General features: G+C 38.0%; 1 protein-coding gene across 1 annotated transcript; it reads right to left on the bottom strand.

Annotated features, from left to right (window-relative positions):
• Positions 1-182: 182 nt before the first annotated feature.
• On the bottom strand, positions 183-25,764 carry dars1 (aspartyl-tRNA synthetase 1). The gene is made up of 18 exons (XM_079464309.1): positions 25,569-25,764; positions 22,940-23,042; positions 21,912-21,941; positions 21,749-21,806; positions 20,512-20,604; positions 16,807-16,909; positions 11,730-11,832; positions 11,460-11,540; positions 9,848-9,907; positions 7,278-7,389; positions 5,501-5,635; positions 3,233-3,380; positions 2,046-2,192; positions 1,916-1,958; positions 1,701-1,781; positions 1,490-1,601; positions 1,111-1,182; positions 183-991 (listed from the first exon to the last, which is right to left on the bottom strand). Exons 1-18 carry the CDS (start codon positions 25,589-25,591, stop codon positions 900-902), a joined length of 1,596 nt encoding a protein of 531 aa, XP_079320435.1. The 5' UTR covers positions 25,592-25,764; the 3' UTR covers positions 183-899.
• Between the last annotated feature and the right edge of the window lie 347 nt (positions 25,765-26,111).

The following is a 26,111-nucleotide window of genomic DNA, read 5'->3' as shown; positions in this document are numbered from 1 at the left end:
TGTTAAATTGCAAAAACAAGAAAAACATGTAATTTTAATTGACAAAAAAATCTACAATTACAAGTGTCACTTAAGTGTATTACAGCTGTATATGAATTGTGTATTTAGATAAATGTAATGTTTTAAAATTGTCCGATTTATAATAAGAAAAAATATAATTTGTGTCGATGAGGAAAACAAGTGAGCGTTGTATTTTTATTATGATGATGTAGTTTTTTACAATACCTTTTTTCATAAATCTTCATAAATTACTATGGGTACCTCTTCATGTTTTTGTGTGTGTTTTAAAAAATTTATCCCATTTCTTTTAAAGTAAAAGTTTTGAAGGTACAAGTTTTACATTCAGCAGAAACAATATATCATTCTATATATATATATATATCTACCCCAAAATAAGCTTAACATATAAATTGTTGTGGTTTTTCACCATGCGTGTTAAAACCATCCCATATATTTTTTCATGTTTTTTCATAGAATCACATGATCAAACTTTCAAAGGAACAAACACTCGTAGACATATATTATTTGAATTTATTGTGGATGTGCTGTAATTTGTTAAAATCTTACAGTTACTTCTCAAAATCAAAGTGTTTTCGGGAACACACATCAGTAAAAAAATCTAGACATACAGTGTGATAAATTTGCATTAATCTTCGTGTAAGTACATAATCTGCATCATTCAACACCGATTGCCTTTCCTTTCCTCCTAATTAGATTCCTTTAAAGCCTTGCTGTATCACACACTGCTGAGAAGTATAACAAAAGAAGATTAATGTCGTTCAGTTAATCATAGTGGCACTTCCACGTTCTGACACGTCCAAAAGACTGATGGCTGGTTGTCTAGGTTGTACTCTGTCAGACTGGATTGGAAACAAGAGGCTGTCTGGGTGCGTCAATCTTCAAGGGGTCAGACGTTTGGGGTCACGGGGGAACATGGAGGTCTGGCGTACGTTATGCAGGCCGAGGTAAAGCATGGTCACTCTCTCCAGACCTATGAGACGCCAGACATTGATCATGCACAAGTACTATATATATTTATAAATGAGAATTTAAATTCCTTAAAGCTTGAACTGAATTAATCTGGACTACAGAAAGGTAAATGTGTGTTACCTATGCCACCACCAGCATGAGGAGGGGCGCCATACCGGAACGAATCAATGTAAGCCTTGATCTTCTCCAGGTCTGTATTAAAAATGAAAGATTTAAAACACAGCCACAAGTCAATACAGATGTATTAAACTGTGCCGGGTGATCAGCTCTATTACAAAAACCTGCTGAGCTGAATCAGACATTCGAATTATGCAACAATATTGTGCTGTCTTTTAAGAAACCTCATATCTTTTGCATGCAAGTAAATCCCAGAATGCATGGCAATAGTCACATACGTACTTTACATTTCTGTTATGAAGCCACTTCAAAAAGTAGCTAGACTACAAGGTACCTCACTAAGTTAAAGAACACATCTATTGTGTACTGTTGCTTTGGTTACCGATGGCATGGTGCATTGCCCTTTCAGTCAGCAGCTGGGCATCGTGGACTCTTTGGGCTCCAGACAGGATCTCTTCTCCTCTCATGAACATGTCATATGAGTTGGAGTATTTCTGCAGGGAGAGTATGTGAAGTTTGATATGAACAGTGTAACCTCTGAAAAACAATGGGTTTAGTTCATTTTAGTTCAAATGGTTTTTAATCACACTTACAGGGTTGTTGGGATCAGGCATGGTGTAGAAAGGCCTTACCGCCAAGGGGTATTTATCCAGCACGTAGAAGTCAGTATCATACTTAAAATAAAACACAATTACAGACAATAACGGACAGTACAGTAACTAACAATGCACGTTTTTATTTTTCATTACAATATGAAATATTGCAAAACAATGTTATTATATACATCCATTCAATCATTGTCGTTTACCTTCTCCTTTACAAGACGCCCAAGCAGTTTTTCATTGGGTGTGCTGAGGAAGAACAAAATAACTATTTAAAGCATGTAATGCAGTCTGGTGGAGATTTTGTGAAAGGGAGTCACGAGTCTCACGACTGACCTCAAATCCTCTTCATCTCCCATTTCCACCCCAGCAGCTTTGAGCATGGCCACTCCCTCCTTATACTCCAGTCTCAGCGTGGGCTCCAGGAACTTGAAGGGCTCACTGGGGTATTGCTTATTCACTGTCTGAATCTCTGTCTGGAACCTGGGGTGTATCAGAGTCACAGATTTAGAATGAGAAGAAGCGTCTGGACAGACTAGTTAGTAATATTAGTTATATTACAATACACATTTTACAGTATCACAAAAACTTCTTCATTTTATATTTTTTTATAATTTTGCCCCCTACTTTACTGTTGTTCTAATATCTCTGGTCTTTCTCTTCAGTTGATGTTTGTCTGTAAAGTTGCTTTGCAACAATGCAAAACAGAAAATTTTGAAAAAAATTACAGTGACCATTGCTGCAAGGATATTTTAGTATATTAAATATTGGACTTTTTTGGAAAACGTAAAACTAAACGAAAATGTTTAATGTTGCCTCAGAAATAAACGGAAATACGAAACAAAAATTATGATAAACAAAGACTAAATGAAAAATAAATTAATCTTTTGTTGCAACATAAGAAATAAACAAATAAATAATAAGCCATGTAACAAAATTGCTAAATATTTTACTAAAATTAACATGTATATAATATAATTTTATATCTAAAAAAAGGCTAATTTAATACAGTAAAACTAAAAACAAAACCCAAATAAATCTGCATGGCTGTCAATATCCAAAAATGGCTGCGCCATAAAGGTATCATCATAAATGCTCTATATCCCAGTTCTCATAAAGCTTTACAATACGTTTGGTCAAGGAATCATTTTGAGGCAATTTGACTGTATTCATGACAATACGATATTTTTACTTTCTTTTTTTGCTTGACAGTTCTAAGCAACCCTGTTGGTCATTACATAAAAGCTGCGTGTTTCTTCAAAGTTCTCCTTTTGTGTCACCCAAAAAAAACAGCACTTGTGGTATTTCAGAAAATCTTGCTGTAATATTCTATCCACTAGATGGCAGTATTTACCCTTGCTATGACATTACACAACCGATTGCCCATCATTTCATAGGATTAAGTAACGTCAGTCCTTCTACTGAAATGCATGTGACTTCCCTCTAACTCTCATGTGATTTAATAACAAGAGAAAAAAATAAACAGCAATAAGAACTGAGTGACAAGCTGTTATGTTCCTCACCGGTCACGAAGTCCCTTAAAGATCTGAACCATGGTGTCAGTGATGGAGTCCACGACCTCATGGTAATGGTAATTGAAGGCCATCTCTATATCCAGACCCACAAACTCTGTCAAGTGGCGATGAGTGTTGGAATCTTCAGCACGGAACACTAGCACAAAAACATTAACCAACTATTTAAGACCAAGCTTAAAGTCGATTCAAATGTTTCTATTTTACCTAAATTTACCATCATGCAATGAGTCACATATGTCACTTTTTCCATTAACAAATAGGTTTGGTTGTATTATTACCAGCTAATTTGTCACTGAAAGTTGAACACAGCAACACTGTGTAAACAATGAGACTATGACAAATGTCTGGCCCTAAGGCAGTTGAAGTCTCTGGTTTTGCACATTCCCAGGTAAAAAGACTACCAATGTTTTTACAATGTGACTTCTCATCTGCAGAGTTCCCCAGTGAGCTGTGTTTTCCTGAAGTCTACGGCCCATGGCTGTGCTGAAAACATTTGAAGTTCTCGCACTACTAGTGTGTTGCAGGAGAGGGATTTCTGTCTGCCAAATCACCAAGAGCACAATCTGTCTTTCAGAGTTGTCATGAAGGCTGAAGACACTTGTGAAGGTGACTTTACACATGCACCAATACAGCAGCCCAAAGGAGTACAGACACTTATCCTACACCAAACCATTTGTGAATTTCATTCACTGCAAACAAATGAAGTTAGACCTTTTCAGAACAAACTACAGCATTCGCATATTGTTACGTTTATATTTAACTACACACTTAAGTGGTTCCAAGGTAATTTTAGTTGTTTTATGAAGACAAGTATGTATAAAACAAACCAAGTACACATTTCTGAATGTTTCAGGTTTAGAGCCCAACATGCCATGTCACAACAATATTTTCGTAATTGGTTTTATATCAGTTTGTTTAAAGTCCCAGTGAAATAAAATTGCCATTGCCTTTTTTTCATGAAATATAACAGTGCTTATTGTAAATAGTTTATCAATGTGTGTCATTCTCTTTTTAAAAAATATGTGGCCTCATAATATTCAGTTAAAATGCATGCAATGACTATGCATCTTATATGACTTATGTTAGGCTTGGGCGGAGCATCCCTTAACTCCTCTCCTTCAACTGTCAGTCTGCTGCCAGTTCCATATCAAAATGGCTGTTTTTATACATGCAATCAAAACGCACCAAAAAATGAAAGCCACGCCCACTATTTTTCTCTCTATTTCACTCAAAAATGCATAAAAATACGAAAGTAAAACACTCACAACTTTTGGTTCACAGGGACTTGTGGTCAAAACATGTCAAATGTACTGTAATACAGGAAATGTTATTAAACAGATTTACCTTAAACATACTTATGTACTCAAGTACATTTTCTCAAGTACTCAAGAGTGTTTTTACTTTGGGAAAATGTTACTTCACTACATTATAAATGTATCAGATCATACTTCTACTCCATTTTAATAAACATATTTTTTACATTAAGTATTTAAGTATATTAGAAAATAAGTACTCGCATACTTCCAAGGTGTGTGAGTACTAGATTACTTTTAGAAGTAAAAAGTCAAGTAATTGCCACATAAATGTTTTTGTCGTTTTTATGTTCTGCGAGAGGTGCACTAAGAATCTCGTTGTTTGCTCAGACTACAATGACAATAAAAAAGCTATTCCATTCTAAAGATACCTAAGTAAAAGAAAGTACTAGATTTGAGATTGTACTTAAGCATAAAAAGGTAAACAATTATTTATGAAATGTAGTGTAGTACAAAGTATGCTATATGCTTGATAATGCAGTGAAGTAACATTGCAACATGTGCCATTCAGGCAGACCACAATTTTGGAAATGTTGTCATGGCAACATAAAACTTGTCACATGAACTAACCCAGATCATTCGATGTCACTTGAGTCAAAAGTGATAAATCTTTAAAAGTGCCTTGTGTCACATGGGCTCTTATGAGTTAAGTCTGGTCTAAATTTTGACGTGCAATTTTGTATCTATGCCATTTAACCAACTCTAAATGTCAGACTGACTGCGGTTGTAAGATGCATTACATAAAATATATCGAACATTTATGATGTACTATTTAACCTTCCCTTTTAAAATCAAGCGTAACATCACATTCTGCTGCAAATATTAATTTCAATCTCAACACATATGGGGTCAATGTACGTGCAGATGTTTTTGGTGTTATTATTCAGTAGTCAGTTCTAGACATGACCTGCAGCTGAAAACAGCAGGTGTTGTCATCCTTTACCTGGACCGACACAGAAGACTTTGTCAAAGTCGGCACAAATGCACATCTGCTTGTAGAGTTGAGGTGACTGGGCCAGGTATGCACTGGTTTTGAAGTAGGACACTGTGAAGACGTTGGCTCCTCCTTCACTGGCAGCTATTAAAACACAAAGAAAATATAAATATATAGGCATTGGTCGTGGGCAATTGTGTAAATGTTGCGGGCAAAGATGCTGATAGAGATTTATGTTTGCAGAAGTATGGTCAAAATGAACATTTTGTTCCAGAAGGGCACGTACAGATGGGTGTGTGCACCGGATGCGGTGTGGTTTTGGTGAGAGAACATAACAAATGAAGATCTTGCGCGGGTGGCGTTACACACGAATGGCGGCAAAGTTCAAATTCGACACTTGTCACAACGGCGGGTTCTGATTGGCTGACTGAGGGCAAGGGGAAGTTAGAGTAACTGTTTTCCTTAACAGCACAAACCACATAAACACCGGCTTGTTGAGAGATTGTGTTAGAGCGAGAAACGTCACCTCGTGAGTTTAAAATGATTGGTGGACTAAAAAAGAAGGGTATTTAAGTGGCGGTTGAAGCGTTTGAGCGCAGTCATTTTCGCAACGGACCGCAGTGTCCTATTCATGACAGACAATTACTTTCAATACTAAAAAGTGCATTTAAAATGTTTACGTGTTGTTTGTTATTTCTATTTTTCTCCATAATAATGTTTTATTTGCTTCATTAGCAAATGCTGGATTTATTTAAAGGGACTTATTCCAAATATAATTTATTTGACTCCTCTACAGTGTTTTTATTTTTCTTGAAGCCTTTAAATCAGAAACAGACGTATGTTGTTCCTGACCCTTATAATATAATTGAAGTTTTTATCCAAGTACACGATGACAGTTTTCTTAGGTGATCTGTCCCTTTAAGTACCGGTAAAGCTTATCAATTTGCACAGTGCTCGAGTCCACTCAAAAGATATAGGCCTAACTCTTTTCAAAGACAGCTCTGCTCATGAATTCCACAGGATCCGAAAGCATTCAGTGTCCCCACCATCTCGAGAGCTCTAACATGGGCTGTTATCAGTGACCGAGGACATATCTTTTTCATAAACACCAGTTTTTCTTAAGCCAATGTTTTGACAGTGTCGCTGTCTCTTTTAGCTCAGAAATGAAAAAGTATCAATCCTTGAAATTGAAATTTTTAGACACTGAAGGTGCAGTGAAGGAACAATAAACTAAGTTTGACGGCGCGAGCAGGAAATCATTCAGAAGGCTCGCCCTGTGAGAACACAGATAAGACCGTTGCTGCTCTGTCCCGGCCACCGTGAATACAGATGCTGGAAATGAACACGGAGTGAAGATCATTTTCCTCATGACACCTCACTTGCACTGTGAGGTTAAATGAAAAGTTCACCCAAAAGATGAAAACAGTCTTTATTTACTCGACCTCATGTTTAAAATGACCTTGTGTTTCAAGAGCAGCTGAAAGGGATAGTTCACCCTCATGTCATTCCTGTTTGACTTTCTTTCTTCTGCAGAACACAAAGAAAAATATTTTGGTAACCAAACAACTATGCCCCCCATTGGCTTCCATTGTATGGACACCAAACCCAGAGACATTTCTCTAAATATCATCTTTTGTGTCCCACCGAAGAAAGTGTCATATACAGGTTTTAAATAACATGAAGGTGATTAAAGTATGTCAGAATTATTATTATTATAGGGTGAACAATCCCTTTAAGCCTGCTCAGAAGTTTATCTAAACGGATGCCAGAGATAAGATGGTCATACCAGAGATGATTTTGGGAGTCTGGATCTCCACAAAGCCTTTGTTGATGAGCGTGTCTCTAAAGAGCTGACATACACCTGACTGCAGCCGGAAGATCGATTGGCTGGTTGTGGTCTATAAGAGAAAAAGATGTCAGTAAACATGTTATATAACTTGTTTACTTGCATGTGATGTGTAGTGATGGCAGTATGTCCCCGGTTCTGATATAACACCTTTCGCTTACCACAGTGACAGTTTTTTCAGTGGTTTGAGAGAAAAACATATTGTTAGATCTTCAAAAACCTTTTTGTCTTATAAGTGATGGTTGCTATGCCAACTATCACTATGATGATTTCCCATTCAAACAGGTAACCCAGACTATTAGACTCATCTTGCACCATCTGTGCTGCAGATATGAATGATACCTTAAAGTTATAATCACCCTCAAGTCATTCCAAACCTTTATGACTTTCTTTCTTCCGCAGAACACAAAAGATAATATTTTTAAGAACGTTGGTAAACAAACAACATTGGGTCTCATTGAGATTCACTGCATGGACATTACAGAGACATTTCTCAAAATATCGTCTTTGTGTTCCACATACGAAAGGGTCTCATACAGGTTTTGACTGACATGAGGGTGAATAAACGTCTGCAGAATCATTTTTGCCGGGTGAACAATCCCTGTAAATCACATGGCTTGTTGAGGAGAGACCCAACATCACCCGTTCACAGAATCATGAAGCCGTCATGTACATCCACAAGCACCACTCACAGCTTCTTCAAAAAATTTAAAAATCAAGTGTTGTAATACAAATGGCCCCAGCAGCGGAATACATTTGGCCATTTCTGGGAGACAGAAATAAATGAGGTCTTCTTCAGAGTACCGAAGGGACGGCGTACTTGCAAAATCAATCTCCTGCAACAATCAAACCTCCCGAACGCTCTGGTCTCGAGCACAAAAGCTATTGAAAAGGCAGAGTCTCACAGCCAAATTTCCCATGAATCAGATGACTCCCAGATGACCCGTGTTTCCTCTTTCTTCACGACTCACGAGTGTGCTCGCATAAATCCTTGAGAAACAATCGCACTCAATATCAATATTTTACAGCTTTCGTTTATTTGATTAGCTTCTGTTTGGACAGATTCGGCTTTGAGCTAAAGAGGAAATTGTTGTGGGAAGACGACATTACGATTGCGTGGAGAGCTTCACAAAATATTTCACATCAGCCATTCTTCTTTTTCTGTTTCAACCTCATAACCACATACTTACCCGCTTAAACTACCTAAATGGGGCTTTTAGACCTAATAATGAAAGTACGCATGTATCAGTCTTTGCAACACATAGGTGAGTGATACAAAGGGCTTATGTAGGCAACAATTAACTTCCAAACTGACTGGACTTAAATCTAGTATATGCGGCATTTAGCGGTCATGTTGCGAATGATCACCAACGGCTCACTCCACCCATCCCTCGCGAAGCACTACGAAGGCTGACACAGGGGACTATGTTGTCACATTTTCGCTTCTTTGCCAAAGGAGAAAGCGTATTTACGAAACACGCTCTGTAGGGCAGTTTGTCCGTTTAGGAATACTGTAGAACCAACAAGGACTCCATGTCAGGGGACCCGCGTACGGTGTACGAAGATAGAAATAGCTCATTCTAAGGTAATAAAAACATAACGCTTCATTATGTAAGGTCTTCAAACACCTCTGAAGACAAAGTTATGTATATTATATTGCATTTCTGTCAATAGATGATCCAAAAAAATGACACACTGGACCTTTAAAGTATTTTGTTTTGCTGTCTAAATAAACTAAAAAGGAATCAACACAAAACGTAATCATAACATCCCCATTCCTACTGATCTCACAAAGTCAATGAGTATCAGTCAGTCTACATTTTCACACACATCAAGATCAGTGCTGCAGATACGTTGACAGGACAGTGTGTTCCTAGATTACGCACCTGAGCGCTCGTACAGTTAATATGCAAAGATGTTATCAGAAAAGTGCGTAAACACGCAGTTGTCAGTAGGCAAACTCACACGTCTCTCACCGGGGGCGTGGAGAAAGGAGATGCGTGCGTCACTTCTGTACTTGAAACTCTAAAACCGAGAGTACACAAGAAGCTGTTGTCCTGTGGTTTGACTCCCCCGCCTTACGATCTCAGATTTCTGCTTTTACTTTCGGGAACTTCTTAAAGCCGAGCCGTTCGCTCAGAGCGAGGTGCACTGTGAAGGCACTGCCAGATTTCAATCTTTTCGGTGTGTGAGAAACAAGGCCCCACAGAACGGTGTGTGTGTGTGGGTGCCAAAGAAGCCTTTCATTATAAGAGGTGAGACTGGAAACCGTTTATTGCTTCACTGTTTGCTGAAATGACAGTGTGGTGGCAGACCGGGTTAAGAGGTTTGTAAAAAAATCTCCTCGACCGTGTATCAATGGTTCATAAATCTATACATTATGCTCAGTTTGGATCTTTGTTATTTGAAAAATGGTTCTGGGATTTTTTTAACGTTTTGCATTGTCCCAATATGGAGAGGCGGACAAATAATACATCTAACAGAGAAAAGAGAGATGAAGGCATGCTTACTCTCAGATCAATAACTCGGTTGTCCAGTCTGGTGTCCTGGTTGACCGTGGCTCTGCCTTCCTGAATGAAAAGTAAAAACAAATGTTAATTTCTACCACTTCCCTAATCAAACTGGGAACTAAATTTAGCTGTTCAATTATAGCGGTAAAGTCAACATCAAATATGTTCAACACTGCTGTTCTTTTGTGCTACATTTTGGTTTATCCCCGACAGTAAAGCATAACTTGAGGTGGGAGGCTCATTCATGGCTGGTCAGTGTTACGAGATAAATATATTTTTTAACTAAATTCAACATAAAAACTCTGTTCCTCTCCCAGATCTGCCCCAGGGCCCCTTGAGCGTTTAGAGTTATCTTTCCTTTAAAGCCCACAGGAGCTCAGGAGGCTGAAATGAGCTGATGAACAGTCTACTTGTCCCGCCTCCATAAAATTCTATCAGGCCGGCCTGATAAGACACAATGTAATGAGATGACAGTTACTCTGTCTGACCGACGATGTGAAATCCCTGAGCGTCTTCAGAGTAGCAGCAACTACAGCTGGTTTGGTTTCCAATGGACACACTGCACCAACATCAGCTGTCTCACACCGAGAGGCTGTGTTCCTAATAGAACACTACCATCAGGGTTGCCAGATATACCAAGCAAACCCAGCTGAATAGCCAATAAAACCTAGCACAAAACCAGCCCAACGACCCCAGCCCAAATTCGAAAACACTGCATTACAGCTATAGGAGTGGAATATTCAGTCACTGTTATGCATTACACACAATTTCTTAATCACTGTATGGAAGCAATAACTTGTTTTCAATGTTTCATAAAACACTTAATAGCCTTACGATCGAACGCAGATGATGAATAAAGTCCTTCCACATTTAACCCATGGAATAAAAAACAACCCTCACCAACAGTTTAAAAAGGAGCGTAATTTACAAGCAAAGACTTGGCAACCCTTAACAGTTTGTATAATGTTCAATGGACGTTTCACATTTTTGTATGAATAAAATACTTGGTTGGCCTACTACATCTGCGAATATGATCAGTATACAGCCAAAACAGACTGCGAGAAATCGAGTTTACTAAAATTATGTTGCCTCATAAATCAACCAAAATAAATTGAAAGCACTAAAGTTATAACAATAAACAAGAACTAAGATAAAAATGAATTAATATTGTATAACAACATAAAACATTTAATAAATTATAAAATGGCAAAAGCATATATTCTAAAATTACTAGAATAAAAGCTAATTTTAAATATGAATGAAACTAAAATAAAACAACAACTCTGCGAGAAACAGTATATCCCAAAATGCAATGCGCTTCACTTCCAGGATAACTACTTTTTGTTGTTTTTTGACTATCCACTAAACTTAGTAAATATACTAAACTTCATTCTTCATTAAAAGAAGAGGAATCATTCAAGTTCTCGTTTATAAATGTTTTGAGCTACCAATAATAGTGCATTGTTATCGGCTTTATTTAACCCATTTTACCTCGGTTAAATCCATCCCACAGAACTATTTTGCAATCAGCTAATTTTGTCTTGGCCTATAAATAACCCTCTCACTCACAACAATTACATCATGAAAACTTCATGACCAGTCGGTCTCTCACCTCGTCTCCATCTCCCTCCGGCCTCACAGCGTCCTCCAGCTGCAGGGGAAGTCTGGGCTCTGACTGGCTGATGACAAAGATCTGAGAAATAATCAGAGAAAGCCAAGGTGTGTTATGATCGCCTGATTACACGTAAACCTCATGTAAACATGTGCACGGCTCTATGTGTTGAAATACACATGAAAAGCAACGTTTCCATTTGAACAGATTTGAAAAGAAAACATGGAGACCCTATCAATAGAGTTCCAGAGATGATTGTCAGATCTCTACCCTCTCCACATGGAGCTCTACATCCTGCTGAGAGCAGCTCTCGATCTTCTGGTCCACCTTCTTCACCACGGCCTCGACGTCAATGATACTCTCCTTGGTGAGGCTGTATAGAAACAGAACAAATGAAGATGAGTCAGAATGAGGCAGACTGGACTCAAATAGCACTTAAAACATTTAACATGACGTCACATGTGTGTCATTCTGGTATAATTACGAATGTTTTTCACATGAAGTATAAAGTCAGACGAACAGCAAGATTATATAAGTGAACTTCAAAATGTACAAACATAATTATAATTGTGGGTCAACGATATACATACTCCTTTGCAAGACTCTCTAAAATCTTGCCCACATTGTATCCACTGTACATTGACATTTCAAGACATGCTGAGATGTGCTGTCCCTCAATCATTTATATTTTGACCTTGACTGAAAAAGAAAACTTTTAAAACTGAGGCAAGAACTTAAAAACCCTGCAACGAAAAAGTTTCAAAGTATAATAAAGGCTACTTTTTCATAAATATTCAGAATATCACGCAAGAAATACGCAAAGGCATGAAATAAAAACAAAAGTTCATGGAAACTCATGAGCTCATTCCATTACACAATAGCGGTTTGCCATTCTATTGTTTCAGACTATTTCTACAGTTTGGCATGCAAGTTCTGCTTTTTACAAATTCACTCGAACAGATTGCCGTTGCACAGACAAACCACATGCTTGCTTAGGACAAGATAAAAATTAAGCCAATAATCATTTAAAATATAGTCTGTATAGTCTAAGAGATATAGAGAAGTGTTTACCCATACTACAAAAGCTGTCATCATTTATTCACCCTCGTGTTGATTAAAACCTGTATATGTCTACTTGTTCTGTGGAACACAAACGAAAGATATTTTGAGAAATGTTTCAGTGGTTTTGTGTCCATACAATGGTAGTTAATGGAGGCCAGTGTTATTTGGTTATCGATGTACTTCAAGATATATTTTATGTCAGAAGAAAGTAAGTCGAGTCAGATTTAGAAAAAAACGAGTGTAAGAAAATAGAAGAGTTTTCGTTATCCCTTTTCTGCCCAACATGGTCCATATAAACCCTTGCATAAAAACTGTCACGTAAAAGCCTCCCTATGTGCTCCATAAATGAAAAGACAAATGTATTTAGACCGACACGATGCCAAGAAGATACACACTAAGCATTCATTCTTGGGTGAACAATTACTTTAAAACGATGTGAAATTGAATTGCCAGACCTAGTCCCTGTCTGTCCTTTGAGGTCAAGTGTAAAGACATTCGCCAACTGTCTTCTTGAGGAACAGACGGCAGGAAAGGAGTGTGAAACCTTCAGCTCCAGTCATTAAAAGGGAGTAATGAGAGACCTAAGAGAGAGAGAGAATGAGAGAGCGAGAGAGAGACGTCCCGGTCCCTTCCAGCTGTTAAGAGAGCAGTCGCGTCACAGTGGGATCAGTTCTGCCCGCACCGCTCTTCTATCTCCATACAGACACACCTCTTAATAAAGTCCTGATTGAGTCTAGTAACTCAACACTAAGCTGGGCATGATGGCTTCTGCATTAGCGCTTGTGTAGTGAAAGGACGCGGGTCCGAAGGGAAAGATGAATATAAAGGGGGATTAGACAGACGGCGAGTGAGTTTCAAGTGTACACTCATGAGTGTGGTTTCCCATGCAAATTCATTACTAAAGCGCTGTGATGTTTTGGTCGTTGTTATGTGGCTGCTAAGGTGCTTTCTGTGGCGGTTACTACGTTTCCATGGCCTCAAGAGGAAGTGTTGGCTGGTTGCCATGGTGTTCTGTCAAGACGGATGTACTATGAGTCTGGGTCGTCTTCTCAATTTATTTGAACAATATTTAACCGTTTAATATTTCAATAATAAAATATCTATTAAAATACTTGTCTTTATTCGTCTCTTTTACAAATATAGACATGTCCACCCTCAAGAGGGAGTGTTGGGTGGTTCCTATGGTTTTCTGTCAAGACGGATGTACTATGAGTCTGGGTCGTCTTCTCAATTTATTTGAACAATATTTAACCGTTTAATATTTCAATAATAAAATATCTATTAAAATACTTGTCTTTATTCGTCTCTTTTACAAATATAGACATGTCCACCCTCAAGAGGGAGTGTTGGGTGGTTCCTATGGTTTTCTGTCAAGACGGATGTACTACGAGTCTGGGTCGTCTTCTACATTTACTTGAACCCGGGGTGTAGTTGGCACCATATTCACGTATATGCCGTATGCTTACTTTTTCCACAGCGCTGTTTGCGTATAACAAATTTAAAAAATCTATATTAGCGTTTACCCTATACCCACTTGCTTTCCTGCTTAAAATGTCTCCAAGCTGCATTTGTGGTAGCTTTCCATTTAACTCGATTGCCTTTTTTCTTGTTTTGTCTTTAAACTCGCGATTCTTTCATACAATTTCGTGCATTTCTTAAAATATACACAATATTTCCCACGGCCCGCCTCTTACAACCGCGTCAATCATCAGTGTTGGCAGCATCCTGCCAGTGACTGAAAGAGTCCCGCTGGAGCCGTAAGGTAACATTGATAAAAATGCTCACTTTTAGTCAAAGTTGGTTTATTGGTAAATTTGATTCACTCGCGCTGCTTTATCTCTTTACTGTTTTATCTTTTTACTGTATGATATTGAGTTGCATCGGCAATCTTTGACATCTGTCACATCTTAATACTGAAGCTAATATATTTAAATAACATGAGACGAAATGCACCAAAGCACTTCCATAGCCCTGTTGTTTAAAAGCTCACAAGTCAGAATGATTTCTGTATCCTCATTCTCTTTAAAGTTGTATTAGACATCCTTTTTGCATTTATTCCACATTTAAAATAAGTTACATTTGATATCATGTCTTTTTTTTAGTATTCCCAGAGAGATGGCAGTGTTGCCATTTAGGCTACTGTACCAAGTGAAATCCAGCATATGTTTTTACGTAATCTCCTGTTTGTGGTATGTTAGAAAGATATGCCTTGTAAGAATATTATATTGTGGTCAATAGTACTGATGTTGACCTGTTTTTATAAACTTTTTCCAACTACTTATTCTTTTCCAGTCCTATAACTTCATAATTAAAGCATAAGTAAGAATGATGCATAATTATGAATAAATGGCATATTTTACTGTAATAATTGTCATGTGACTAGAAAAACAAACACTCTGACTTCTGTCATTTTTTGGTCATTTGGGGTCGGCGGTAATAGCGTAGTACACCACTTTTTTGGAAGGACTAAACCACTGATTTGAACTTTACAATATTTAAATTATAAAATATTGTATATATTAAAAATACTTGTAAATATTTGTAAAAAACAAAAAGGTGTTGGCTGGTCTATCTATCTGACAGGTACACATAATGAACATTGAGTGAATCCTCAGGTCACGTTAAAGGTGTGGTAACGGAAGCAGTTTCTGCAAATCTTATGTTAATCTCGAGTACCGGTAAAGTAGTACTGTGTTCTTCATATCTCCGAAATCTCTTTATTTTTCTCAGATTTACAGAAAACAGATACAGCTGTACAGTTGTTCCTGAAAAAAGCAGAGCTCCGGTGGGTGGAGCTAAAGACGAGTACGTTCAGCATTTGCGTAATAGTCCGACAGCTGTTGCATGGCTGTTAATACTGCACAAAGAAGTTATGTTGTTGTTAAACATTTAACCATGGCTTACAGTGTGATCGAACCATACATATATGATCCTGAATCGGACCCCGAGTCTGTAGTAGAACAAGAACCACAGCAACAACGACTACAGATGGACGTCTTTATATGATACCAGTTTCAAACTATCTCCAAATCCAGCGCTATATCCACCGTTTATATAACATTCATCACCCAAGTGCAGTAAACAAACAAACAGCTGAACTTTGCAAATGTTGTGCTATCTCTCTCTCTCTCTCTCTCTCTCTCTCTCCAGCACAAAAGTGAAAGTGACTTGTGCGCATGCTCCTTCTCCCGCTCTCCAGGATTTTCCAGGAGAATTGTCCAATAAGGGACTAAGAAAAGTTGTTACGAAAAACCTTTCCGAAACCTGTACGAATACAGGGGAGTGTATCGAGCACAGAAATACTACGTCATACGTCCAACTCGTTTTTTGACTGGTTGACCATGACAAGCATTAGAAGACAACACGTTCAACATTGTAAATAAATCAGATTGCATGAAACACTATTGCACGGCCGCTTTAAACACGCAGCAACAACTCGGACCAAGAAAGATGGCGGGTTGTTTATGTGGCAAACGTGTCATTACTTTAACACCCCCGAACAGAAACACTTTGACCTAACTGATGTTACACCGCAAAGGATTACAAAACCCAAAAAGAGGAACTTTCTCATTAAAACACCAAACGATCTTCTACAAACTGCAAAGATTGACTAAATCTGTGTTTAAGGTTTCAGCAAAGGTGTGCTTCGTAATTTCAGTTACATAAAAAAACAAGCACACAAGAACCAGCCTTTAAATCAAGAACAAATCCATTCAACTGCAAGCAAGGAAAAACAAGATCAGCGGTATTGAGAAGACGCGAGCAACCCCCCAGAGACCACAGCACTTATTGTGACATGACCACACAGGGGATGTTAACAGTCAACGAATAAAACATCTGACCCTCTCAACAACATGCGAATGTGCATAGTTAAAGAGTTTTGAGGATCATCAAATTTTATTATCCCAATTTCACGCAATGCAACAGGACAAAGTTCTCTCATTCATAACTGAACCATCAACCCATTCAGTTGAAAAGCATTACCAAAACTAAACGGTGCTTCCCTAGCAGTCAGATGACATTAAAGTTTAAAGTAAGCTATATTTTGTGACTGTGACCACAGACGCAAAGTCAGACTTTAAAGTAAACGTTACTCTCTGATGTTTGTTGTTTTAAGGGAATGGCCCATTTCGGCGTTGAGGGAAACCTGTATCCGACTGCAGAATCTGAGCTTTTGTTCTGAAGAGAAACATTATGGGTTGCTACTTAATGTGTTAAAATGGAATGAGTCGCCACAACTCACTTTTCCCACCATTGTTTGACAGGAAACATGGCCAATACTCACTTAGCTGCAAACTTGACCATCTGCTTGCTGGCATGGTCTCCCACAGCGATGAGGGCCTGCACGGTAAACTGCTGGTGACGCAGGACCAAGAAGCATTGCTTCCCTAAAGGAAAAACAACCGATCAGGAGATTTCACAATCTGTAAACAACTTTAGAACGAAAATTGTGTTTTTGGACATTTTGAGCTCACAGCACCATCTATCAAAATATGGATGAGTCAGGCTGCTACTCTTTTGTCATTAGAAACACTTCTCACAGAGATGACAATTTCCGCCACACTTGGTCTTCCACGTTGAGATTTTTTTTAAGGACAAATGACTTTTATATCCCATATATTACAGTGCGTTTACCTTGTCTTTGCATCACCCACCCTTTTCTCTATTATACTGTGTAGGTTTTTTTAAACTGACATGACCTGTTGTATAGGGAGTGTAAGCAAGTGAATGCAGCACATCCGGCCTTGAGATCCTGGCACTGTTGTGTTATTGAAATGAAAACAAAACAAAAAACGCAGGGGTGAGTTTTTAGTTATCCAAATACATTCTGGTTATTTGCCAATATCAATAAATGTATATGTGTATATGCATGCAATGTAACATTTTTGAACCATCAAACATGCAATGTCATTTTTTTGAAAACAACGAATTCATATTGATTTATACTGATTCATATTGCCCGTTTACTCTTGGTAAAGGGGTTTCATTTCATCATGTTATTCTAAAGTTGTTTTCTTTATCTTTCATCAAAATAAATCCACCTCCTTCCCCCCTTCTGTAATGATTTTTCATTTCTGTTGTTTTAAGCATGGACACATAGGAGGAGAAGCTAATCTTGACCAACAATGTTTCCTAACCATCCATGCACAAGTCTACAATGCTAGGGTGTTCCCATTTCTATACAGTTGCTTGAGCATTTTTAAAGCTTTACTGGGATGCGTTTTCCAAAAACATCGTCACCCAACTATGGTCGCAAGTTCCACCGTTGTCAACGACATAGAGGTGTTGTTCGAAGCATAGTTCATTATTATTATGACATGTAGACTACACAGATCGTGAAGCAAAATAAACAGGTTAAATGCAGTGCATTCTATATCCATCATTCTAAACATATATAGACAGCTTCGGCGGCAACAACATAAACAAACGTTGTGGTCACAAACTTAACTTCCGGTAGACCTATGCAAAGAATCAATAACTGTTGAGTAGTTTTAATTGAATGTAAATACAATTAATATACAACAACAATGATTAACTTAAAAGAACACATTCTATATATAATTTGTAATATTATTAGCCACTAGCCAGACCGATAAACAAACACAGACTTGAAGTTGACCTCGGGCCAAGTACGTACGTCAGACAACAATCTATACAAATTCAATTTGACGTCGTTCCTAATGAATTGGACCATTTGTCTAGTTATAAAAGCAGTAGCACAACTCATTTGATTATTAAGATATCGTTCAACCCCAAATACAATTCTGTCATCATTTATTCACACTTAAGTCAAAGCTTGTGGAGCACAAAAGAAGAACATTTTGAAAAATTGTGGGGGGGTTTTCTTGGTGGTTTTTTGTTCATACAACGGAAATCAATGGGTGCCTATGTTGTTTGGTTACCAACATTATTTTATGAAATCTTATTTTGTGTTCTGCAGAATAAAAAGTCATACAGGTTTGTAATTGTAATTGTAAACGACAGAATTTACATTTTTGGAAAAAAAGGACATATTTAGTTTATATATCACATCTGAATACTTAACATTTCATAAATATGCATAATTTTTTGAGAATTCATTCCTTCACAGACACAAAGAAAGACACGAAGCACAATGGTCTCTATTAAAAGGGCACTTCAAAAACAGCACTAAATTTACACTAATCAGCTATCACCAGACCGGACGTCTCTTTAAAGGCACTGTGCACATACTCCTGACTGTCAACAACCTGCTAATCAGACACCTTGAGAGTGAACAAACTTAGATTTGTTTTAAACCTGACACGAATTAGCTCAAGATCAGAGACCATCCAAACTCTTTGATGTACCGTGTCTGACAGACAGACAGCTGGTGTTAAAAACAGACCCTTCATCCAAGCAAATCAGGATGTTGTTGTGCTGAAGGACATCCTCTTACCCAAAACACACTGACAGAGCGAAGGAAGCTGGGGGTGAAAGGAGCCTTGACATGGAAGTTATCCTGGAAGGAACACTTTAGTGGGATAGTCATAATACATAGTTTATTCATTACTGCAATTTTAAACCAGAAGTGTACGTGCAGACCCCTGAGATTTGGCACGCTTCCGTCCAACAAATGGAGACCAAAAGGGTTTCACTAACAGTAAGCTGGTGATACAATTGCACTCCTATTGCCGCCATTCATCGTTAACATACAAGCGACTACAGTGAGTGTTTGTTTTTCGTCTGGTGAATATAGATACCATTTTGATAAGCGTTTGGCATTTCAATTCATGCAAATAAAATTTACCACAGATACAGCACGTGATCAGGGCACCCATATCCCTCATGTACCTAACCCTCCCGCATTAACCACAGCTCCAAAATAAATATTGTATAGTATGTTTGTTTATTGGGTGACAAGAATTCCAGCCTTGTTTAAAAATGTTTTTACAATTTTACATTATTTGTCTGTATAATCATAAAATGCAGCTGACCTATTAATAAACTTGTGACAATACCCGCAGCTACTTTATTCAGCTATTTACATCAAGTCTAAAGCTTAAGTATATTTCCAAGCTAAAATGAATGTTTGAGCTGTCTTAACTGAAAATAAGTTGCCCTAAAATATCTCACAATATATCAGTGCCATTGTTTTGTCTCAAGATGCCCACTGTTTTTATACAAAAAAGCAACTTAAATATCGTAATTTAACTGAGAGTTAGTCCTGGCTTATGCCCTTTCTGTGAAACCGGGCCCATATGTTCTTTCTTAAGCTCACATTGCACTTATGTATCCCTGGTTTTAATATTTTAATATGATTGGATCACAAGTCGACGAAAGAGGCACTGTTTACACCTGCTGCCGTAATTCCATCTATTTTGTCCCCTTTGACCACTTCTGCCCTGATTTCTTCAAGAAATATCTGAAAACGAGTATTGTTTCTTTGCCCTTAATGTTTACCATGGTGTCAGTATAGTAAACTTGTAGTAACCATGGCTTTTGCGCAAAGTTTTTTTTAAAAGCTCTTGTTATTCCTAATTTAGAATATATTTTTCATTTTTACAACAGACATATATCTTGATCTGTAACAATCTGTAATGTTTGAAATGATTTGTAATAATCAATATCGACCCTGAAAAATGCGTATCGGTTGACTCCTAGCCTAACTAAAGCGGTTTTTACTTGAAGCGTGACAGTATTGAGTGCTGCACTTTTCCCCATTCAAGGTAACAAGTTAAAAGTCTGTCTAGCCAGTAATATATATTAAATTAATGACATAATATATAAATAGTTACATTATTAGCCACTAGCGGAACTGAACCCGGAAGTTAACTTCAGGCCAGGCGGGTGTATCCGAAGTCTTTCTTTAGATGGATTAAACACAGTTTCAGTTATTTTATTGAAATAAAAGGTCATAATGGCATAACTAAAACCCTTAAGCTTTGGAAACAGCTTCCGTGTGTTGAAACAAATTAAGAAATGTTTGATAACAGCAGGGTTGTTTGTGCAATTGTGAGGAGGAGTTTACCTTTAGCTCTGCTGGTGTGAATTCTGGCACGCACCCAGATCTGCTGCTCTGACTTCTCGGGTGTCAGGTCCTGGACACGCACCAACGCCCTGTCTGCCTCCGTCCAGGAGAGAGAGAGAGAGAGATTGAGGATCTCAAAGACATCAAAGACATCAACGGCCCCCTCGTACACAGATCTCCACAAAGACATTTACTCAGATTACAAAGCCACTAAAAGGAGAGCTAATAAATATGAAACATAACAAGCCTCATCTGAAAGGCGACGGTCACATGAATTCTTTGACGTTTTGACAAACGCTATGTCATCTGCAGACTATATTATGAGGCGGTGGAGACGGGGAAAGCGCTCTGGGCGTTCGCTTAAACCCGATTCCACCCACATGAAAGCTTCGTCAATCTCTGCTCGAGAGGAATGATGGTGGGAGACGACTTTGTTCCGAGCTTAAAAAAACGTAGCTGGACAGTTGGGAGAAATGTAGCCCTAATTCCTCATAGATTTATCTCATAATGTTATTCAACCCTGTTACGTGTGACAGTAGTGAGGAATGTAAGGGAGAGCTAAAGGGCACATGGGGGAGATCCCAACATTAGATTATCTCTTAAAATCACAATTTGACCTTTGCTAACTAGCATTTTTGGGCAGGAAAAGTTTATTTTCACCTAGGAGGAGAAAGATGCCGTCTCCAAGTATCCACTTGAATGTTAACAACCGGATGGGGGTTCAGATTCACACTGTTCGCTAAATAATTATGGTTTCCAACCAGGAATCAGTAACAACAGAGGACGGGTGAAGAATAATGTTAATTCCTTTTTTTAGGTTTTCAAAACAAAAGTATAACAATTGCAAACGCTCAAAAAGGCAATGCAATGCGCATTTAGTTGACGAACTTACTTAAAATCGTGTCAACTAAATGCGCATTTTCTAAAGAAAACATTAGATTGTATATAAATAAATATATATATATACACACACACATATATATATATACACATATATATATATATACACATATATATATATATATATATATATATACATAATCTAATGTTTTCTTTAGAAAATGTAAAGCTGTTAAACCAAACTACTGCAGGTTTCAAAATTCAAGACTTGTAAACAAATGGCATGATCAGACATGCTTATTTGTGCACAGGGGGTGTCCGAGAGGTTTGCTGTTCCGTCATCCGACCCCCAGCATCATTTCGGTGGAACAGGGTATTAGATACTTAGGACACTGACCCAGTTTCTGCTGGGATTGAACCATAGGACAGACTCCATAGCGATCCTTGGCAAAGTCCTGAGTAGAGACAGAAAGAAGTGTGGTGATGAATCTTAAAACATAATCCGACTGATAACTGTCAGGAAATGTGATATCAAGAGAGGGTAAGTGAACACAACTCACATCCTCATTCACTTCCTGCTGCTCTGCGGCCTGAATCAAAGAGAGGAACTGATTTCAATCAAATGTCAGTCGTTTAGAGAATTACTTTCAGAATGAGGTAATAATGAGCTGTATAGAATATTTATTTCATTAGAAACATATATTCAGATGGTTTCTGCAAACACTAAATTAAAATGTGCCAAATTAAAATGTGATCAAATATAACATTTCTTCTGCATCCCTGTGGCACAACAAACCTTACAGTAAAAAGTATATTTAATCTTACTAGTAGAAAAGAAGTACTGTTGCACATTTTTTCCACAAATGACAATAACATGATACATGAGTAACATGATGGACATGTCCACTATTTGGTAATGACAGACAGGCCATTAGCTCAAGTGGTAAGAGCAGTTGATGACAGAACAGGAGGTTGTGGGTTCGAGCCCAGGCTGAGACTGATGATGTTGGTGTGTTCAGAGCTTCTGCTCCTAAGACCATGAGCAGATGGTTTATATCACACCATACAGAATGAAGGAGTTGTGTGGAACAAAAGAGAAAAAGACATAATTCTCATCCTGATCCAATGACTCCTGACATTTATTTGTCCTGCAGCTTACTTGCAATGCAAAGGGTGTGAGTTCAAACCCAGGGAACACACATACAAAGACATTTATCGCATGTATGGGACAATTGAATATTTTGAAAAAAAAGAATGATGGCCTAATTTAATTAAACTGCATATAGGAATTTATAGTGCGTTTTATATTTGAACTGTATTTCTCTCTCCTTATCTTCGGTGTGTGGTTGTCAGTGATGGCCGCTGTGTGTGTGTCTGCGTGTCTATCTGTGTGCACGTTTGTGTTGTGTATATATATATATATAAAGTTGACTTGACTAATTTACTTGCTTAATGGTTTAACAACACTGATAAGAATGATTCTGTATAAATGCTGCTTTGTTCAGGAAGATAATATGCTTATAAAGACAGGAATTCCCAAACAATAGTACCACCCAAACGCCAGTCGTATCTCCAGCCACATACTAACCAGCTTGGCCTGCTTTTCAGCCTTCTTCGCAGTTTTCTCTGCGTCCTTCTGCTGTTTCTTCAGAGCTTTCTTCGACTGGGCCTGCGGCTCCTCCTCGCTGGCTCTGAAACAGGAAGAAAGCACATAAACAGCCCTGTCAAACTCCCATCTTGTTTTTCCCAGCTTCCTCCCGGGAAGCTCTTCTGAAGGATGAGGGGAAAGCATTCCAACCACGGTTCACACACACAGCATCCCGCTGGCTTTTAAAGTTGCAGGTTCTTTAATCTATTGTTTCAACAAGACTCCCAAGAAAAACCAAGAGAAGCTAAATTAGACTTTCAACAGTGATGTTTGGTTGTTTACGCATCTAATGCGATTCCGTTACGGAGGTACAGGAAGAATGATGCTAAGCACACATGTAACATCTCTCAGGAGATGTGAGAAATATCATTGTAACAATGATAAGCAAAAGACGGATACACCGTCAAGGCTGACTCATCGTCATGTATTTTGTCAGCAAAAACATGTCAACTGACTGTGCGTTTACACAACAAAGATGGAGCTGAAAACAGAAAAGCTTTCATTTACGTACACATGACAGCGTATCGACAAAATGACAAAATAGCTCAGTTTACACTGAGCTTACACAGTTTGCAAAGTTTAGTGATTACCAAGCAGGACAACAGTTACAGCAAAAATTACAATCACACTGAAGTCCCCACAACTGACCACAGGACAAAGGCTAAAAGAAAATACATGTTTGTTGGATCTCAATGACCAATCTCTCTGGAAATTACACGTTTCATGGGGGTGACAGGGCTGAACAAGCACTCTTTAAATATGGCCATTACCAGTCAGTCAATAGCTTACCTGGTTTCCTTTGACTAATTGTATTCTATAAAAAGATCTGGATGTTGAAAATACCTCCCATGAATGGCACCATTTAATTTGAAACCTCAAGAGTAACAGGTGGTCAACAACATGAGCAGGCAAAGCACCAATATACGCTTTGCCTCCAGACAGTTAACAGAGCTTATTATAAGACTTTCTTTACTAATTGCTCCAAAGCAGAACATACTGTGAGGCCTTTACATAGTCTTACTCTTTATCCCACACTGATCTAAAGAGAACCGCCCAACATACCAGAACCTGGGCAAACAACCATATGGCAGCCCTGAGGCAACACAAGATCAAGTGCCTGTACACAGCGCTAAGAAAATTTAAACACAAGGAATCTGTGAATGTCTTCCACGGAAGACAAGCTGCCAAGGCTACAGCGGTCCAGCCACGGGCACCGCTGAGACCTCAACCACTTCAAAGTGGGCAATAAACAACTCTACTCCCCCCACCACATTATGCATTAGCACGTAACAGGGGCTGAGGAAAAAAATGGCCACAGAGAAAGCACGGCCCAAACGGTTTTCGACCAAATTCACGGATGAGAGCATCCCCCAAAGCATCATTGCAACTTCTGCTGGCAGGAAATTGGAAGCGCTGGGGCAGACAGAAGAGAATAAGAATGCTGCCGATAATTAAAGGCCTGTGCCAGATTCTGGTTATGTATTTATAAAGAAACAAGAGGCCCGGGGTAGTGGAGGGACATAAAATAAGCGTAGAGCTTTTAGATGCCCTCCACGCCACCCCTGACGGCAGCTGCTAAACCCAAGAGTGGTCAAATGACTCATACAGCTTATATATCAATCCTTTTTGTTCACACAGCATTGCTTCAGGCACATTCAGTTAAAAGTATCTAGAATACCTGTATTAAGTCAGCGGCAATTATACAGCCGAAAAAGACCTACACATCTGTGGTTTTTCGTAGGCTGGGTTTATATATCCAACAAATCTTTTGCTTTCACCTTGTGGTATAAAGTGCTGTTAAGTAACCCAGAAAATCAGGTAGTAGAATGACTGCTAATAAATACTTGAATGATTTGACAACGAAATTCTTTAAATGGCACGTCAATTGTATTCTGTTTATATAAAGTTACATATTATTAACCATTAACACTTAAGCAGGAAAACTTTCTGTATACAGTAGTCTAGTTTGTACTACAAGTACAAATACTAAACATCATTCCTTGCTACATAAAGAAGTCACTACAGTGGACGGCTACAGAATAACTTCAAGCAAAACTAAATAATTAAAAGGTAATCATCGGTTAGTATTACTACACACATTATATAAGTTAACTGCATTGGATTTACAGAACCCTATGCATTCTAGAGGCAGCATAAGTAAATACAGTTAATTCCCATAGGTGACAGCTAAAATAAATAAAACCATTACTTACTAAATATGTATATGACAACTTTAATACATACACTACCGGAAAATGGATCTATCATATTTGATATTCTTTTAATTCAAGCTAAAGTACTTCTAGATAACACAAATTCATGATGATAGGTTGAAATGTATCAATCAACGATACATTTGCCCGTGTAAAGAATACTACAGTACACATAGAGGTTTATAATGCAGGCGTACAATCAAACCCGTAAATATAACTGAAGATTGTGCAGCTGTCTTGTATCTCTAGACTGCTGATGCAATCAGATGAAACTCAATTAGCAACAAGACATGGTAATAACTGCACTAAACACAAAAAGCAAACATCCGCAAAAAGTAATCGGATTGAATTCTCACCCTTGAACATTTTCTTTAGTCATAGTTCAGCTGTGGGTGGATGTGGTGAAATAAAACACTCGATGTTTAAGATTTCTGCTGTGCTAATGTGCAGTGACAGTCAATGGGAACGGAGGACATGTGGAAAAGAGGAGGAGGTATTTTGCTGTTACATCATTTACAACTTCCTCAGTGTTCCGTGTGGAAACACATCTCCCCATTAAAGGTTCCTATTTGCCGTTTTATCCGCACGCTTCAGTTTACACGGATAAGTAAAGACATATTGTTTGAACATTTTCCTAAATTCCGCATTTAATATTGATGTGTCTATCTTTTGTGATTATTTTTATGGAGCTGTTTCGTGTAAACCTTGACATTTTAAGGATCTTCAATAGTTCTAGATATCAGTTTGCACAAATTCCACTTTCATTGTTAAAATCGAGTTTTATATGTGGTATCTAGATCTTCATCATTTAAGTCATGTGTTTAATGAAAACATCTGTTTATTTTTCGCACTTGTTGTTTGACATTAGGCTAATTAAGATCATAAAATAATTAGTTTAA

Source organism: Barbatula barbatula (genome assembly GCF_947034865.1).
Source record: "Barbatula barbatula genome assembly, chromosome: 9".
Lineage (NCBI taxonomy): Eukaryota > Metazoa > Chordata > Actinopteri > Cypriniformes > Nemacheilidae > Barbatula > Barbatula barbatula.
Note: the sequence above shows the minus strand (reverse complement) of the source record. Positions and strands in the feature narration are given on the sequence as shown.

What these genes read in the sequence shown, in the direction of transcription:
- dars1 (XM_079464309.1), bottom strand. Translation starts at nt 25,591, where the DNA reads ATGACTAAAGAAAATGTTCAAGG. An exon ending in TGCCTGATCCCAACAACCCT is followed by an intron (nt 1,602 to 1,700) that starts GTAAGTGTGATT and finishes CTCTCCCTGCAG; the next exon opens with AAATACTCCAACTCATATGA. An exon ending in GGCAATGCACCATGCCATCG is followed by an intron (nt 1,183 to 1,489) that starts GTAACCAAAGCA and finishes TTTTTAATACAG; the next exon opens with ACCTGGAGAAGATCAAGGCT.